Source organism: Ascaphus truei, chromosome 2, assembly GCF_040206685.1.
Source record: "Ascaphus truei isolate aAscTru1 chromosome 2, aAscTru1.hap1, whole genome shotgun sequence".
In the NCBI taxonomy this organism is placed as follows: domain Eukaryota; kingdom Metazoa; phylum Chordata; class Amphibia; order Anura; family Ascaphidae; genus Ascaphus; species Ascaphus truei.
Genome location: NC_134484.1, coordinates 110,497,057 through 110,514,996, shown reverse-complemented (window position 1 = coordinate 110,514,996; position 17,940 = coordinate 110,497,057). Strand labels below are relative to the sequence as shown.

Here is a 17,940-nt window from a genome sequence, read left to right as displayed (position 1 = left end):
TAGTGATTGGCACTCACTGCCATAGAAGCAATCATTATTGCAAGATCATTTTTATTTACAATTAACCTAAAATTCAACATTAGGACTCAAACTAATGACAATTCATATCTATCAAGTCAGAATTTTTATAGTTTTGCGTCATCGTTTCGTTTTGGTGCCCCAATGTTGAATTTTAGGTTAATTGTAAATAAAGGTTATATCTTGGTGTATATATTGTAATAATAATTGATTCTATGGCAGTGAGTGCCAATCACTGGGGTTGTTTTTCTTATTCAGTCTGGGATACCATATGTATCTGACGAACTGGAATATTTGCTTCAAAACTAGAGCATGTTGTGTCATTTCATGGTGCATTGCGCAATGTTTTGCCCCAAAATTGGGGTGGGCGGTTGCAGACGTCCCACGCTCTTCCCTAAGCCAATTAAATGCCGGGGGACCACGCGAGACCTCTGTAACCTCTAATTACCGGGATTCATCCGACTTCAGGGCGCATGACCATGGCAACTCTGCGTTACTGACACCGCGGGGTCATGTGACGTCACGGTTGCCTTTGTAACGTGACGTCAAATTACGCTGTGGGTCACGTCACGTATGATGCCGTGCGAGGTAAGGAGGGGAGTGCACAACGGAGGAGAGCAGGTGCAGAGAAAGGGGGGCGCGCACAGCAAAAAAAGTTTGCGCACCCCTACTCAAACCCATTGAGCGGAGCCAGCCAAATTGCATGGTATATCCAAGGGGGTAAAAGTCGTTGAAAGCAAGTGCTGGATGCCGTAGTTGATAATTGGATTGCTTGGGCTGCTCCCCTCACAGCTGGAATCAGTGTACTTTGTTGCTTCGCATAACTCGCCACCATTGTATTTGCATTAGCCATGTGTGAAAAGGGGGTGGTGCCAAAACGTTATTGCACCCGTTGGCACACACCAATGAGTGAAATAACACCTGCCACATCTGTAATGTTCTGCTGTGTTTATAGCCATATCTAATCCCACGTCTGATTTTCAGGTTGGCAGAACTGATCATAGCAGACGGTTTGTAACATACTGTAGTGGGCGGATTGATCCATTAGCTCAAGGCGTTTTGTCTAATACGCACTTCTGAAGGGAATACTGATGATGCGCTGATTTAAACCTAGGGGGTGGACATGCTGTACAAATAAGTAAGCGCTGAGTTTGCATATGAGATTAAATTATTTATTGCTTTTTCAGATGACGTTCTTAAAAACCTTATGCATTGGAAATGTAAAAAAAAAAAAAATCAAGTAGACAAAAAAACAATAATTCTGTTTTTTTCTGCAGAAGATTACATTTTTTTTGCTCTTTTGAAAAAATATGTTTGACGGCAAAGTCCTCCCATTCTGATGAAGAATAAGTGACTTTCACATTGTGACACCCAATTTGTTGAATTCTCTCCCCTCTCTCCTCTCTCTTCCCCCCTCCCCCTCTCTCCCCTCTCTCTCCCCCTTCCCATCTCTCTCTACCCCTCCCCTCTCTCTCCCACTCCCCTCTCTCTCCCACTCTCCCCTCTCTTCCTCTCTTTTCTTCCCCCCCACTCTTTTCCCCCACTCCCCCACTCTTTTTCCCCCTCCACTCTCTTCCCTCCCCTCTCCCCACTCTCTTCTCTCTTCCCTCCCCCTCTCCCCACTCTCTCTTCCTCCCAACTCTCCCCACTCTCTCTTCCCTCCCCCTCTCCCCACTCTCTCTTCTCTTCCCCCTCCCCACCCTCTCTTCTCTCCCCCCTCCCCACTCTCTCTTCTCTCCCCCCCTCCCCACTCTTGTCTCCTCCCATCTCCCTCCCCACTCTTGTCTCCTCCCATCCCCCTCCTCACTCTCTTCTCTCCCCTCCCCCACTCTCCTCTCTCTCTCTCTCTCTCTCTCTCTCTCCCGTTCTTCGCTCCCCATTTATTATGTTTTTAAAGGCCAGAAACGTGCAAATCCACTTAGCATTAGCAATAATTATGTCATATCTTATCTTCCATTCCTAACATTTGCTTTGTAATTGCAGGTATGCTTAATAGCTTCAAAAATAACGCAAAGCATGTAGCATTGTAATTATCTACACAGCCCACTACAGAGATTAATATACATTACCTTTTGGAATCCTTCTTTTATTTAATTATTATCACAGTAAATGCATAATACATAAAACAGGAAGGTAGGAAAGGAGTCTCTGACCCAATTAGCTTACAATCCACCAGGACTATTTTTTACCTGGACAAATCAACAAATTCCAGACACCTACAAGTATTTGTTTTAATAATTTTATGAAATTGAGGTATACTATAGCTGCTCCCTTGTGTGTAATGTGTGATGAGCGGATGCCCACCTAATATCCAAAGACACCAAAACAGCCACGTTTTTGCATCAACCATGATTATATTTGAAGATGCTTAGTTCGTTGTCAGTTGTTTTGTTGTTGTGAGGATCAAAAGGCAATTTACAAATACCACAATAAATGCTTTTCTAGGGGCTTGTTTGAACCTGAGGAAAGGATGTAGCTATCATTCCAGAGTTCCAATGGTCAAAAAAAGGCTGTACATCAGATCAAATCAAATTCAAATGGTAGTCATTTGTAAGCAGTTCCCAATTGACTTGCAGATTTCAATTGATTTTCTTAGTGAATAGTAATGATATTGGGACTCAAATATAACAGCTGATCCTCTGTGTCCTACTCTTTAGGAACAGATTGTGAAACCATTTCTGTGGGAGAGTCCTTCTGCTTACTCTTCTGTGGGTTAGAGGGTAATTGTCACCATTATACAAGAGCCAAAACCTCAAATTAAATGTGCATTTGGTCAAGTTTAATTTTGTTGATTTACAAATCTTGTTGATATTCAGACACACTTTTTTTTTTTCAAACATGTTTTCGTTACGCTTGATTTAATGCTATGATACCCATTAAACAGGTACACAATAGGTTAAGGGGGTAGATCCTTAAAGACCGTTAAATGTGCGCTAAAATACCTAAATAGGTAACGTCTGTTATTTTTCCTCGATTTTAATGGATCTCCACAAAGTTAATGGTACAGTATGCAAAAACAGCGGCCGTCGGTAAAAGTAACAGCGATTATGAACGGTGATTTTAGTTGCAAAGAGATGCATTAACAAGCACACTGCACATGCGTATTGACAAAACAATTAACGCATGCATTAGACACGTGGCACATTTGTGTTGCCTGAAGTGAATGCAATTATTGTTATAATATGGATAACTTTAAACATTTCAAACTTAAACCTTTTTTGTTAGTATACGTCCTTTATTTATTTTAATTGTACTTTATTAAAAGGTAATTCATTAGTGTAGAGGTTTATCAGGATGCCTTATAACGGGGATTCTTTGTTTCCCAGTTCTTTATACGGGTAAACATTAGTGCACACCCATAATTAATACACTAAAGATTATATAACATATTAGGTCACACAAACATATCCTACATTTACTTTAATCACAAACTCATAGTATAGTTTAGGGTGGGTTTCAGACATAGATCATAATGTATATATTTGTATGACACGTGTAACTTTTTGTAATGAAAGGGTTTGGTCCTATACTCAGTACATTGCTTGTAGGGTATTCCTAGACATCACCATATGATGATCAGGGTCTGGATGTGACCTAATTATCATAGTTTTTTTTACATGTGCAATATAAACAGTGGTTTGATATGTTGGGTTAATAGATCATTAGCATGCGATTTGCATAAAGGTAAGCCTAACGGCCATTCAAATGTATCAATGCAATTTTTTTCTCCTTAACGCGAGGGCATCATAACTAATTAACCTGTAACGCATATCCTCAAAAGGTAAATGGCGGTAACGTAGCAGCAATGAAACATTTACCTGACTTTTATTTGCTGTATACTATTAGACACAGGTCTAATTTTGGTTTTATGGGTTTAATTTAATTCTACTGACATTTAAATATCATGTTGGCAGAGATTGGATTATTGGATTATGGTTTAAAGGCTGTTGCTTATATTTAAAGCTACACTAAGGCTGTTCATTTATTTATTTTAGAACAGATTGTTGAAGTATAGCCAAATGTGTTGAATAGTAAGTAAGACTCAACTGCATGAAGGAGGTAATGGAACACACCCAGCACCAGTAGTTTGGAACTCAAGTGTGCTAAAAACAGAAGTAAAAGAAAGGAGACATATTGTTTATGCTGACTAAAGCGGGATTGATGCTTTAAAATTGTGTACGTACGTAGATTCTACATTGGTAGAAATTTAGATTTCCTATTTGCCTGGCATTTATAGTTTGGCCATGTTATGTGTAATCTGTCCCAAATTAAGCATATAAAAATGTGTAGGTATTTAAATTTTACCATTTACTTAAGAAAAATATCAATCTACAAAACGAACTTTTTTTTATCATCTAAAATCATATCAATCTTTCTACTTTGAAGGTCAGCTTTGACTGCAATGACTGCTATTGCATGTGTAGTGTAGTTCTATTGTATTTTTTCATTCTTCTGTTGTTTCTATCCATTTAAGTGGGAGAAATGTTATATTGTCTGTAGTTTGTAAAAAAAAAAAAAAAAAAGCTAGATTCAATTTCAGAGGATCTATTTTTGCCATATAGCAGGCAAGGCACCATATGTCGACTAAAAGGAAAATCCTTTAGCAGAAGGTTTGAAAAAGAGCCTTTCATAGACTGATTACTGCTTACTGTGCATTTTTAATTTTTTTTCATTTATTTTTTTGAGGGGAAAAAATGAATGTACTAAATTAATCAGGGCATTATCAAAGTTGTTTTTATCCAGCTTTAATTCACTAGCAACCCTACTTATTAATTTTTAACATCTTCACTTTCTGCATATAATAGTTTGTTTGGTTATTTTGATTTTTCATTATCTGTATCTATTGCCTTCCAGCATTAAGAAAATTGATTGATTCAGAAGAGGAATGTTGTCATTACAACATTGCATTTAAGGCTTCCATTAAGCCAGCTCTACGAATGCCTTTACAGATCTAAGGCTGCTTTTTGGGGACCTGTAGAAGACTTGTAAATTATATTTAGAGTTTTTTCTTTGCTGTGCCTCGCGCAGTAAAAGGATTTTTTTTTTTCATTTACAAGATCCTCATCTTGTCTCGTTAACATTCGCTACGTTAAAAATGTTTGATTTAGGAACTTAAAAATAACCAAAACACAAAAATGAAGAATTGCTAAAGCCTGCGAACCATTGCTGTTCCTCCTGGCACTAAAGGGGTTTCCCCTTTTATCCATCCCTTTTTTTTATGGAGTTCACTCAGCATGGTGTAATAACACTTTCTTGTGTAAGAAGGATGTTGATGAGTAAACAATCTCCTGTTGTGTCTTGGCCATTGTAGCTACCAGAGAATGTCAAAACGCTCATGAAACCTTATGTGGATGTAATTACATTCTTTGTAAATGGAACATCTATAAGTGACTCTCATGAGAGAGGGTTTTAATCACCGTGTCCACCTTAATGAGACCTCTAACGTGCATTTTTGCAGGCCATTTAAATGCCATTTTTTTTATTGCCAGCCTTGAGGCATGGCTCAACTAATAGTGTCTGCTCTGCTGAACTGACCTTTCACTCTCTCATGCTGTGTAGGAGACACCCATCTGTGATGTTAAGCTTGTGGTGGGGCTGTAGATATTTGGATTACTCACCCTGGCACACTGGTGTCTGTCTCAATAGTATTAAATGAAAAGCTTTCCCCCTGGGGTAAAGCAGAAGGAGAAAGCCACGTCACAGTTATTATAGGGAAACAAACTACCATTGAGGTATCTGTTGGTATGATACTGCTGTTTTGCTGAGGCTTGCAAATTAATTATGTTTAGCATATGGGGAATTCTAGTTGCCATTTATCACATTCATGCCCGTTTTTTCTTTTTAAAGGTTGTTTAAAGAGGCAATCCAAGCCGCTTAAAAAAAAAACCATGTTTTAATACTTGCAACATTTGATTACCTTTATTGAAAACGAATTACGTAAGATGTCGACTGATTGGTTCTCCCATGATCGATCAGCAAAATCCTGTGTCCCAGGGTTCATTAAATGGCTGCATTTCATTTTTAAATCAATCCCTCTGTCAGTGTAACTCAGCAGCTGCAATGTATTCTTACATTACTAGGGTAACATTATCTATTGTTACAGTTTGCAGCTCAAGCTGCCGGGAATATTGGCAACAAATTATCACAAACAGGAAAGTGTTGCAAATATAGTATCTTGCACTGCTTGGGAGGTGGCTAAAACCTGCTATAGACATCAAAAGATGCTGAGTATATTAAAACTCATTAAAAATTACATTACACTTTGAATTAAAAACATAAAAGTACTGTAGTAAGTATGATGTAAATCTACAGAACTGATTTATTTTAAAAAAACACACACTTTAGGATATTAAAGTTTTCTGTCTCAGAATCAAATTAATAAGATGTCACATTACCAAGTTAGCTGAAATTTGGCAATGAACACTTACAGTACAGGAACCGCCTTATGAGTTCATGTGCATGACACAGACTTTGTGCATGGTTAGGATAAATGTGCCTGCAATGAATGTGGTTTTCAACAATTGCTATTGAATGAAATCCATTACACATTATAGTATTCTAAGAGGACAAGCAACACCAGGTGGCTGTGTATTGTAGATTAGCACAATTGCCTGTGTACTGCTGATTATTTTTATTTCCCAGCATTTTGCTAATATTTTTTTATATGAATGTACTTTTTTATTTCACTGTACTGTGAACTTTTTTTACAGCTGAGTTTTACTAAATGTCACTCTTATATGAGCAATAGCACGAATAATAGTTTTTTTGTTTGATATGAAGGTGATCAGAGGTGTGTGTGTGTTCTCATTTTTTTATTTATACAAGTTATCTTTACTTGCTTTTAACAGAAATTTGCTTGTTTAGAAAAACATGCTTGTTTAGAAAAAAAGGGAAGTACTGCCATTAATGTACAGTAGGTTACTACTTTACACCACCCAATCAACACCTACTATAATAAGGTGGTGATAAAAAGTAAGTATTATATTGTTTATTTGTAATGTGCCAACATATTCAGCAACGCGGTATAATGAGATGTAAGTTACATACCAAAGGACAAATATGCATAAACACACACAATGTAATGAGGGCCATGTGTGTGTCTGTGTGTATACAGTATGTCTTATATCGATACCCATAGGGCTGTATCGGACCAACATTGGTAATGATCTTCATCTCTTAGGCCTCGTTCAGGGGGCAGGCTTCGGAGGGAGGGCGTGCTGACGTGCGTGCGGCCGTGGGATACAATGTATTTAAAGTGAACTGTGGTTGTCAGGGTAGCAGCTGCCCTGTCTCCGAAGTAGGGAGTTGACGCATGCTACAGTTTCAATAAACAAAAAATTCGTTTTTTGAAGCTGCAGCAGCATCACTGGGACCTCGGCAGCCAATGAAATCATTCGTGAGAATGATTTCAAGACTGCAACTTGGATCCCTAACCTCATGTCTGTAGCCCCGCCCCCTCAACTCCTGAAAAAGTCTGCTGGGGAGGATGAGCACACATCACATCACGAACGCCCTCCCTCCAACTCCTGCCTCTGGCACCCTGAACGAGGCCTTATACAGAGAGCCTTTCTGCATTATAGAAATTAATCTAGAATAGACAGGTGCTATGTTACGATCATACATTGCTGCTTTTTTGCGGGAGATATTGTTTGTTGAAGTGAGTTTATAGTTTATGCACCGCTCTACATATAATTTTGCAGTCACCGATTCCCTGCCCCAAAGAGCTTATCGTCTAAATTTTGGCGATAAAGTAGCTTGCATAAGGTCACCAGGGAGATGACTGGGAATGTAACTGTGTTCAACAGCTTCAAAGACAGGGATATTACCACTGATCTACTTCAGTCCTGTAATAATGTGGTTAATGGTAAATATTTCATTCTTGAAAATTGCAGCAGCACACATTTCCAGAAAATTGAAGCAATTCAGAACGTATTATAACTTTAATGCAACAATTATAGAAAACTGGGGTTCTTGTGAAATATTTAGCGCATATGTTCTATTTAGAATGTGCTTTGAAAATAATTAGCAATTAAATTGTGTGTGTGTTCCAAATTCATGTCAGACTTAGGCGGAGAAGAGGGCCTGGGATAGGGCATGGTTTATTTTATTATTGCGGTTCTCTTTAATCATCAAATTGTAGGTGGTGTTACTTTTGTTTTACAATAACGTTCAAGGAGAAATCTATAATTAGCTGTGATGTTATTATAAGATGACAGTTTTCAAGTACCAGGTCATTAAATATACATTGTTTATACTGTATGCTTCCCATAACCATCTGATCATTTTCTGGCTAACGCACTCCTAGCAGCAGCTGTGATATATTTAGTAGGTTAAAATAAGTAATAACTTTAGATAATTATGTGTCATAAAAATGCTTACGGTTATACTGGAAATGTTTGAAATCATTATTTAGGGTGATTTTTTCCTACCATTTACCTATGCCTCTTATCCTTATGCCTATACCAAGTTTATGCTCAGACATATAATTTGTATTAGTTTCTCTTCTAAATTGAGCAAACAATTGAACCTCTTTTCAGATGAGAACAATGAAAATAAGGGTACATGTTCAAAAATATACTTTCAAAATGGGTTAAAATGCATAAATTGGTCTGAAAAAATATATATATTTATTGTATTGTATGTCTTTATTTATATAGCGCCATTAATGTACATAGCGCTTCACAGTAGTAATACATGTGGTAATCAAATAAATAACAGATAATATAAATAACAGATCATGGGAATAAGTGCTTTAGACATTAAAGTAAAATTAAGGAAGAGGAGTCCCTGCCCCGAGGAGCTTACAGTCTAATTGGTAGGTAGGGAGAACGTTCAGACAGTAGGAGGGTGTTTTGGTAAGTGCGTCTGCAGGGGGCCAAGCTTTATGTATCGTGTGTTCAGAATATCCACAGTGCTATTCATATGCTTCTTTAAGCAAGTGTGTCTTAAAGGTGGGTCTTAAAGGTGGAAAGAGAGGGTGCTAGTCGGGTACTGAGGGGAAGGGCATTGCAGAGGTGTGGGGCAGTCAGTGAAAAGGGTTTAAGGCGGGAGAGGGCTTTAGATACAAAGGGGGTAGAAAGAAGACATCCTTGAGAAGAACGCAAGAGTCTGGATGGTGCATAACGAGAAATTAGGGCTGAGATGTAGGGAGGAGCAGCAGAGTGTAAAGCTTTAAAAGTGAGGAGAAGAATGGAGTGTGAGATGCGGGATTTGATCGGAAGCCAGGAGAGGGATTTCATGAGGGGAGATGCTGAGACAGATCTAGGAAAGAGTAGAGTGATTCTGGCAGCAACGTTTAGGATAGATTGTAGGGGAGACAGGTGAGAGGCAGGAAGGCCGGACAGCAGGAGGTTTAAGTAGTCAAGACGGGAAAGAATGAGGGCCTGAGTCAGAGTTTTAGCAGTCGAGCAACAGAGGAAAGGGCGTATCTTTGTTATATTGCGGAGGAAAAAGCGACAGGTTTTAGATATGTTTTGAATTTGAGGGGCGAATGTGAGAGAGGAGTCGAGTGTGACCCCTAGGCAGCGTGCTTGAGGTACTGGGTGAATGATCGTAGTTCCAACAGTAATGTGAAAGGAGGTAGTAGGACCAGGTTTGGGAGGAAGTGTGAGGAGCTCTGTTTTAGCCATGTTGAGTTTAAGGCGGCGGAGGGCCATCCAGGATGATATAGCAGAGAGAAATTCAGAAACTTTGGTTTGTACAGCAGGTGTAAGGTCGGGTGTTGAAAAGTATATTTGTGTGTCGTCAGCATAGAGGTGATAATTAAACCCAAAAGATGTTATTAGGTCACCTAGAGAGAGTGTGTACAGAGAAAAGAGAAGAGGTCCCAGGACAGAGCCCTGGGGTATCCCCACAGAGAGATCAATGGAGGAAGTGTTAGCAGAAGAGACACTGAAAGTACGATGTGAGAGGTAGGATGAGATCCAGGATAGAGCTTTGTTCCGAATACCAAGAGTATGGAGAATGTGAAGGAGAAGAGGGTGGTCCACGGTGTCAAATGCTGCAGAGAGGTCGAGTATTTGATAGGAAGTAGGCTAATGCATCGTCTTAAACTGTTCAACATTTTGGTTATTAGTTTGCACTGAAGTAATGTGGCCCTGAGCCTTTAAATACTAGAAATTAAGATCTATATCAATAAAAAAATTAAAAAATGCATCAAATAAGTTTGTTTAAGCCCTATATTGGTTACTTATCTTGTTATACTGCACATCAATTTGCCACAATAATAATATGAACTATCGCTGTATTAAGATACTGGGAAGTATTGCAGTCATTTGGTAAAGGTGTGGCACAGATTGGTTTCAGATGTGAATGTGTTTGCATGTAGACTGCTGCTGCTCGACTACTAGCTTTTAAATGCTACACTATTTCTCTGTTGCTATAGCTGTGATGTCACCGGCTGATACTGATGTGATTGGTTATTTTGTGTTTCAGATCTCTGCCTGTAGTTGAGCACAAAGAAAGGACGAGACTCCCACACCTTCAGTGAGAATAAAGGATTGGGCTGGACAGATTAATACAGACTTGTCTAGTGGCCTTTTTGTATATAAAGGCTGCCATTAAAAATAAATAAAGTGTTATTTAATGAGCTGTAAGATGAAGGGCTGCTGCTAAGACTCACTTTTCAAGATTCAACTGCTATTCGTTGTGCTTGATGCACATGTTTCTGCACAGTGCATTTAGGAAATACAAGAAGAGAATCCAAAACGGCTGCGGGGGAACAATCGCTAAACATGCCTACAGAAACAATACAGACAGGTAGCATGGGGAAACCTGTTAGCCCAGCAGTTACTTTTACATCTGCTGTCCCTCTTCGAATATTGAACAAAGGACCTGACTATTTCCGCAGGCAGTCAGAGCCTAATCCCAAGAGACTCAGTGCCGTGGAGAGACTAGAAGCTGATAAGGCAAAATATGTCAAGAGCCAAGAGGTTATCAATGCCAAACAAGAGCCTGTGAAGCCAGCAGTACTTGCAAAACCCCCTGTGTGCCCTGGAGCTAAACGAGCCATGGGTAGCCCAACAATGAAGATGTTTCACAACAATGCAAAGACTGAAAGCAATGTACAAAGAGAGAATTTAAAACTAGAAATACTTAAAAACATCATCAATAGTTCTGAAGGCTCTAGTACAGGCTCCGTGCATAAGCAAAGTTCACGGAATTGGCCTCCAAGTAGATCCGATTCAGCCGACCTTAATCGACATTCATTTGCAGAATCCTTAAAGGTTTACCCCACTCAAGGACATGGTAGCCCTCAAGACAGCATCTCCAACATTAGCCGAAGGCTGTTGGAGAAGTCAGGTGGTACTTTTCTACATGTTTCCCACAGCTCATCAGACATTAGGAAAGTAACCAGTGGGAAACAGATAAAAGCAATACCATGCAGCAGTACAGCCCCACCATTGCCTCCAAAACCTAAGCTTTCCGCCCTTGCTGCCCTAAAGTCACCAGAGAATGATGCGTTGGATTCTGGATGTGGCATTAGTCGCAGACCCTCACTTCAACGATCCAAATCAGATTTAAGTGACCGATACTTCCGTGTTGATGCTGATGTGGAGAGATTCTTTAATTACTGTGGACTGGATCCTGCAGAGCTTGAAAACCTTGGAATGGAAAACTTTGCAAGGGCTAATTCTGATATAATTTCTCTTAACTTTCGCAGTGCAAGCATGATCAGCTCGGACTACGAACAGTCTCAGGACAGCAACAGTGACCTTAGAAATGACGACAATGATCGTGTGCCATATGGCATTTCTGCAATAGAAAGAAATGCCAGAATCATCAAGTGGTTGTATAGCATTAAGCAAGCAAGAGAGTCACAGAAGGTGTCCCATGTGTGAGGATCCAACTGTAACTTTTAAGAAGAGACTGTTTTTTTTGTCTGTGAATATTCAGTTGAAGGGTTGTAAAGTCTACTTGAAGTCTTGTAAACTTTCCACACTACTCTTTGTTGCTTGTTGTGCAATGTTTTCAAGTTGCATGCCTGTCAACATGTGAACTGACCTGGCTTCCACTTGAACAATAACTACAAAGCCTAGTTGAATATACTCACTATCTGCCAAAAGTTTAAGACCAAGTCAAGTTAATGGCTTTGTTTTTAATGCTACACTGTTTACATGACAATGAAGGGTAGATTATTTGCTTAACATTCATGAAGTCTTATTGTTTTTATATATATACAAATATATATTCTTTGTTAATTATATTTTTCAGTTACATATTTTTTTTTTTTTTTTGTGAAGAGGCAAAAACTATTAAGTGTTTGCTTTCCCATAAGGTGTTTATTATTTCAAACAATGTGGTTATAATATTCAGTACAAAAGTCCTAAATACAAGGTGTTTGCAGTATCATTTCATTTCCTATGTTTCCTGTCGGGACAATCTTCGTTACATAGGGCTTACTCTTAATAATTACTGGAATTACTGTTCCTGATAGTGCGACAGCAAATTTGTAGGATCAAAGAAAAGTTAGTATGGCATAACCAAGGAAAATATATTTTTATACCTATTTTATGTTTCCTAGTCTTAAACTTAGAATCTAATTGTTCTTGTCCAATGTCTAAATATAAGTTGCCTTTAACGGAGCAGATCATCATTACAGGTCCATGCCATCATTTTTCAAACATGTTGAACAGTTTGTGAACAAAAAATGGAAATACACAGCCATATCAGTATAAAAGAATCCAATTCTGAAATACCCTCAGTAGCTAAATTCTAGCTGAAAGAACTGTGTTTGTCGTCTTGCATATGTTACATCTCCGTCTACGTATGTTTGTTCCACTTGAGATTACTGTAGTGATACAAGAATAGCTACTTTTATTTTCTCATGGCAGTGTTTGCTGCACGTCGGCCTTTTTTTTTTTTTTTCTGACAATGCGTCTTCCTAATGGGAGATCAGCTGGTGTTCCACCCAGCAGTTTTTTTGCTAGGAATGACCTGAACGTACAATGTCAGAATCATTGTTACAGTATCCGTGCTTTGAAGTCGTTGCAGTACTTTCTAATCTTCAGCAGCCGATCTGAAATCTTTTTTTATGGTGTAAATGCTGTAAGGATTTGTACATACTTAATTTGCTATTGAATCTTTGAGGGGGGAGGAGAGGGAGGGGGAAGTGTTATGCTAATAAATTGCTCTTGATGCAGGTACTGAGTTCCGTGTTTTGTATCGGTGGCAAGATGAGGTTAACTGTAAACTTTGTTGCTGTGATTGGCACAGAGCATCCATCATTTAGTAGTATCCATAGTAATGTGATTCATGAAATTGCCTTCTGTTACTGTTTTAGTAATATTTCTGACTATGTAAAGTATGCATTGCACAAGTTAAACCTGAATCTGACAACTGTGGTACACTTTAATGGGGAAAATCTATCCAAGCAATTTTGTAGCAGAAGTGGGACAAAGAAATGTTCATTGCGCCCCTATTTGCATCAATGTATCAAACTACTTTGCTCCAATTTTGGCACTGTTTGCACCAGTTTGCAACTTAGGCAGTGCCAACAGGAGAGAGTGCCAAACACTGCTCCTTGGGATGTACAAATGTAGCCATACTTACTGTGTGCTGTAGCCGAGTTAAAGTGATTACTGATTCACTAGGCTTGGCGTGACTTTCCAAAAGCTTTTTATTTCATTATTTTATTTAAGTCTTCCGTTAACGTAACACAATTTAACTAAATTCCTTTCAGAATTAGAGACCCAATATGCAATAGCACAAAGCCTTACCAGGGCATTTGTATCAAGGCATAAGTGGCGCAATACTGGGGCAGAATACCTGCACCTGATGTATCACAGAGAAAAATCCCAAAGAAGTCAATAGGATTTTTTTCTTATACATCTGCAGTTTTTTTGCCCCGCAATTGCTCCACTTTTGCCTTGATACATAGACCCCCCACATAGTTTGTATGAGGAATTAATTGTGTTTTACAGAATGCATATAGCATTACCATATTTATGCTATCCACATTTCGTTTGATACGATTCTGAACAATGATTTGGTATGCAGTTTGCGTAGCCGCAAAACTGTTAAAAGTACCTGGAAGTTACGCAAATTGCGTTATGCAAATTGCGTACATTTCGGGGGGCTGTGTGGCTTTATCTGTACAATACATCCCATTATAATATCTCAAATTCTAAAATGTTTCTATTGGCACTCTCTAAGTTGCAAACTGGTACACACAAACATTGGAGTACAGTACTTTTGTACATTGATGCAATTAGAGGCAAAATGTATGTTTCTCTATTTGCAACTTCGCACAAAAATGATATACCTCAGACCCCTGCGTTATGCCAAGTACAGTAAGTCAGGGAGAAACTGGAGCAAGATGCCTATTATCTGCACTAAAAATGCACTGTTTCTGAAGAGGCATAAACAGCTGCCTAACAACCTACTAGTTCTCATGACGTACTGGGTGCATCACAAGGGCAGCGACAGGTTGATGCAAATGTAATCATGTTTAAAACAAATATTTAAATCTGCAATTTTTGGATTTTTAACAGCAAATAAAAATATCACTTGTGTGTACATTTGCATGTCTCAGACAGGTCTGCAACCCTGTATTTCCCCCTTATTGCCTAGCAATCAGTGCTTCCACTGCAGCCAGGGATTCTGGGTAATGAAATGCAAATGAGCACACAGTGTGTCACGCTTTACTTCTCATCCATGTCAACAAGACCCCTAATATCTTATGCCTGCCATATTACACTGCTTTTTCAGCACAGCCTGGGTTAAGGAAGTGCATAGCCAGGAAACCTACTCAGGCGGCTGTTTTTGACCTTTTGGGTTTCATCATTGTGAGGTTGGTTTCTGGCTATGCAATGTGAAGCTGTGGGTATAAGCAGACACTTTTAAGAAGAAACATTTGTGGGAGTTTTTTGACCAGTGAGACTGTAGGGACAAAAATATAGGAATAAACACTTGCTATTTATAATCTTTCTTTTATACATTCTGTTGCCGTGGGTACCATTTTTAAAGCACCTTTTGCACTTTGCTTTTAAAACAAACATTTTGCTGTTTTGATTCCTTTGGAAATTAAGATCTGTTGTTTTTAATTGGAGAGTGAAAGGGTAAAGAAAACATGCACTCATTAACACATCCATTCCCCATTAAGACAAGGTAGGGAGAGGTTGTGCACTCGGCCTATGCAATTTCCTGCTCAACACAGACATTCCAGCCAGAGGAAATCCATTCCGCCCACATTTTATCTTACCATGTTCAAACAATGTTGAAAAATGTATTTTAAAACACTTTAACGGGTCTGTTCTTTCTATGGAGAAAACGGCATCCTTGAGCTATCTGATTTAGCTTAAATATGAGATGTCTGTGCCTTTTGGTTCTCTGAAGTACTAAACATTCTTCTACCATACGGCACATTCCAACACAAGACGACCCATTGCAACCCATTCTAGTCCAATCAATATGTCCCTCTAATCTCACTGATCTTTCGCATATGTGGTCTTACTTTAGTGGAGTGTCCTTGATAAAAATCAGTTATTCCGTTAAAATGCAATTTTTCAGCCTACTAACCCCAAATCTAACTGATTACTTCCCTTGATAAACCACTTGAAGAAGAAGAAAGCAATGAGGTTGCCAAAGCTCAGTACACTATCATTTCATCTGTTAAGCACTTTAATGTTAGTCCACGAAAAGATATCACAACCTACAGTACATGCTGTTCTGGAAGTGGCGCGCATTTTCCGTGCATGGCGTGCATAAGTGAATTTTTTTCCCTATTAGTGCAACATTAAATGTTCAAAATCTTGCAAATTCAAGTTTAACGACTTTAGTGCCAGAATGACCAACACATTGGATTAATGTGTGTATAAAGGCATAAATGGAGCAATTCCTGGGCAAAAACTGCACTAGAGGTGTCAAATAAAGAACATTCAATTGAGCTTTTTTTCTTTTGATCCATGTATGGTATACAGTATATGTTTAAGCCTGTCGGTGCCAAGGATAGATGCCACATGTGTGACCAAAGGAATTGTTAAGTGTTTGCAATATATTTTTTAAACCATGGTTTAAAGGATATTATGTACCCTAGCAACACCCAACCCTTCTTAAGCTTTGGGGTTACCCTCAAAATTGGACGCTTCCGATCATCCAAAAGGGTGGCGATGGGCTAATCCCTTCTTTCCTCATATGTAATGCAATTTCCGTGCACTTAGGAGTTTATTCCTTATGGTGAGAAATATGGTTTACTCAAGTAGCTCACCAAATCAAAACAAACACCCAAGTATTGTTTTTTAGGGTTATCGCCATAATAGTATCTTTGTGATCTTTGCAAAATCTGACAATAAACTCCCACCTCTTTTAGTACAATGGAGAGTGGGAACACTATGCGATCAATCTTGTAGACTATTAAATAACCTAATATGAATAGGTGGAACAATTCTTCTCTTGAATGAAGGTGAAAAGATGAGCACAGCAAAAAGAAGAGCTGAAGGCCGTGAATAATAACTATTTCATGGGCATATTGGCAAGAAAGCTAGAAAAAATATATTTTTTCTTTTTTTGCTAATAAGCCCATTAAATAGCTAATTTTATTCACTACCTCCAGTCCTTCTTTTTGCTGTGCTACGTCTTTTTTCACCTTTATTCGTTTTACCTTCATGGGATCCTGAGGCCGCAGTAACAAAGATTTATCTCAGAATGGTATCGTGAGTACTTGATTGCCTATGTTATAGAGTGGGACTGTTCATTCATCAGCCAGTGTGGTCATCATTTATTCTTCATCTACAACAATATCACAGAAGTTTTGGAACCACCAATTAGGGATTTATCCCAATTCTTCTGGTTAATACAGGGGAAATTCCCTATATCACAATCAAGCCATGCAATGATTACAAAATGAGAGCAGTCCAGCAACCATGGGGTTAAGTGTCTTTTTTTTTTTTAATGTATTTGTTTTTGGTGTGTGTATAAGAAGAAATAATTAAACCATTGCTTTAAACTGACGTAACCGTTTACAGATATACCACAGATATTCTATCTGCCTGGGCAAGTTGTAAATTCCTGAGACCTCCCATGACAAGCAGATCCAGGTGTGACTGAATGGACACTCCGTTATCATTACAGATAAAGTCTCTAAAAATATATACTGTATATTTACTGTATATTTAATGGTGGATTGGCCTTTTTTAAACTGATCAGAGGCGGGCAATTTGTTTTACCGGATTTGGTTCCATCTCTTCACAGGAGAGTTTGCTGGCTCAAAGTGTAAGTGGCAGATACTGCATCTAAGTAGTCTTTGTTCCTTTGGAGAAAATGAACCTTCTCTCGAAAACCAAGAAAAGTGGATAACAAGAACCTAGAGATGGTAAAATTCTGTGTTATAACATTTTAGCGGGTAACTACAAAACTCAGATTTGTCTTCAGCCATGCCAAGGAATGATGTAAAATCAACGGCCTTGAAAAGAAATCTCTGCACGGAAAAGATCTATCAGCATGGTGCCACTGGAAGAAGAAAGACAATAAGTATATGCATATCTGTTTCTAGTGCACTAGCTGAACGGATCATACAGAGCTGTCTTATAGCTAAAGTATTTGAACAGTTTCGTAAAAATAAAACACTTCCAGATGGAATCAGTATAACAAGTCATAAGATTTTGTCTCATTTATTAACTATATACATCACGTTGTTTTGACAATCGTTGTTGTCATCCTATTCTTATTGTAGTGCTGGGAACTTCCCCCATGTTATATATTGTAACTTCAGAGGAAAACAGGGTTCCTCCTTGTTCCCGTGCACCATTTCCATATTTATTACTTGATGTGTTTCACTTTTACAGATGCAGCGGCCGTTATTTTAAGGAATCACGGCGCCGTTTTCGTATGCGCTGCTGTACTCCACACGGCCAATCGCCCCAGTTTTTATGTTTGAATTTCATGGATTGTGTACAATTATATGCAATGAAATGAATTATGTGC

General features: G+C 38.6%; 1 protein-coding gene across 4 annotated transcripts in view; it reads left to right on the top strand.

Annotated features, from left to right (window-relative positions):
* The window catches only part of FAM110B (family with sequence similarity 110 member B), a 144,030-nt gene extending 130,922 nt beyond the window's left edge, over positions 1-13,108 (top strand). For all 4 annotated transcript variants that reach the window (XM_075584135.1, XM_075584111.1, XM_075584118.1 and 1 more), the window contains one exon: positions 10,453-13,108. In XM_075584135.1, coding sequence (XP_075440250.1) covers positions 10,752-11,858 — 1,107 coding nt within the window. In that variant the 5' untranslated portion in view covers positions 10,453-10,751 and the 3' untranslated portion in view covers positions 11,859-13,108. The remainder of the gene's footprint in view (positions 1-10,452) is intronic.
* The last annotated feature ends 4,832 nt before the right edge of the window (positions 13,109-17,940 follow it).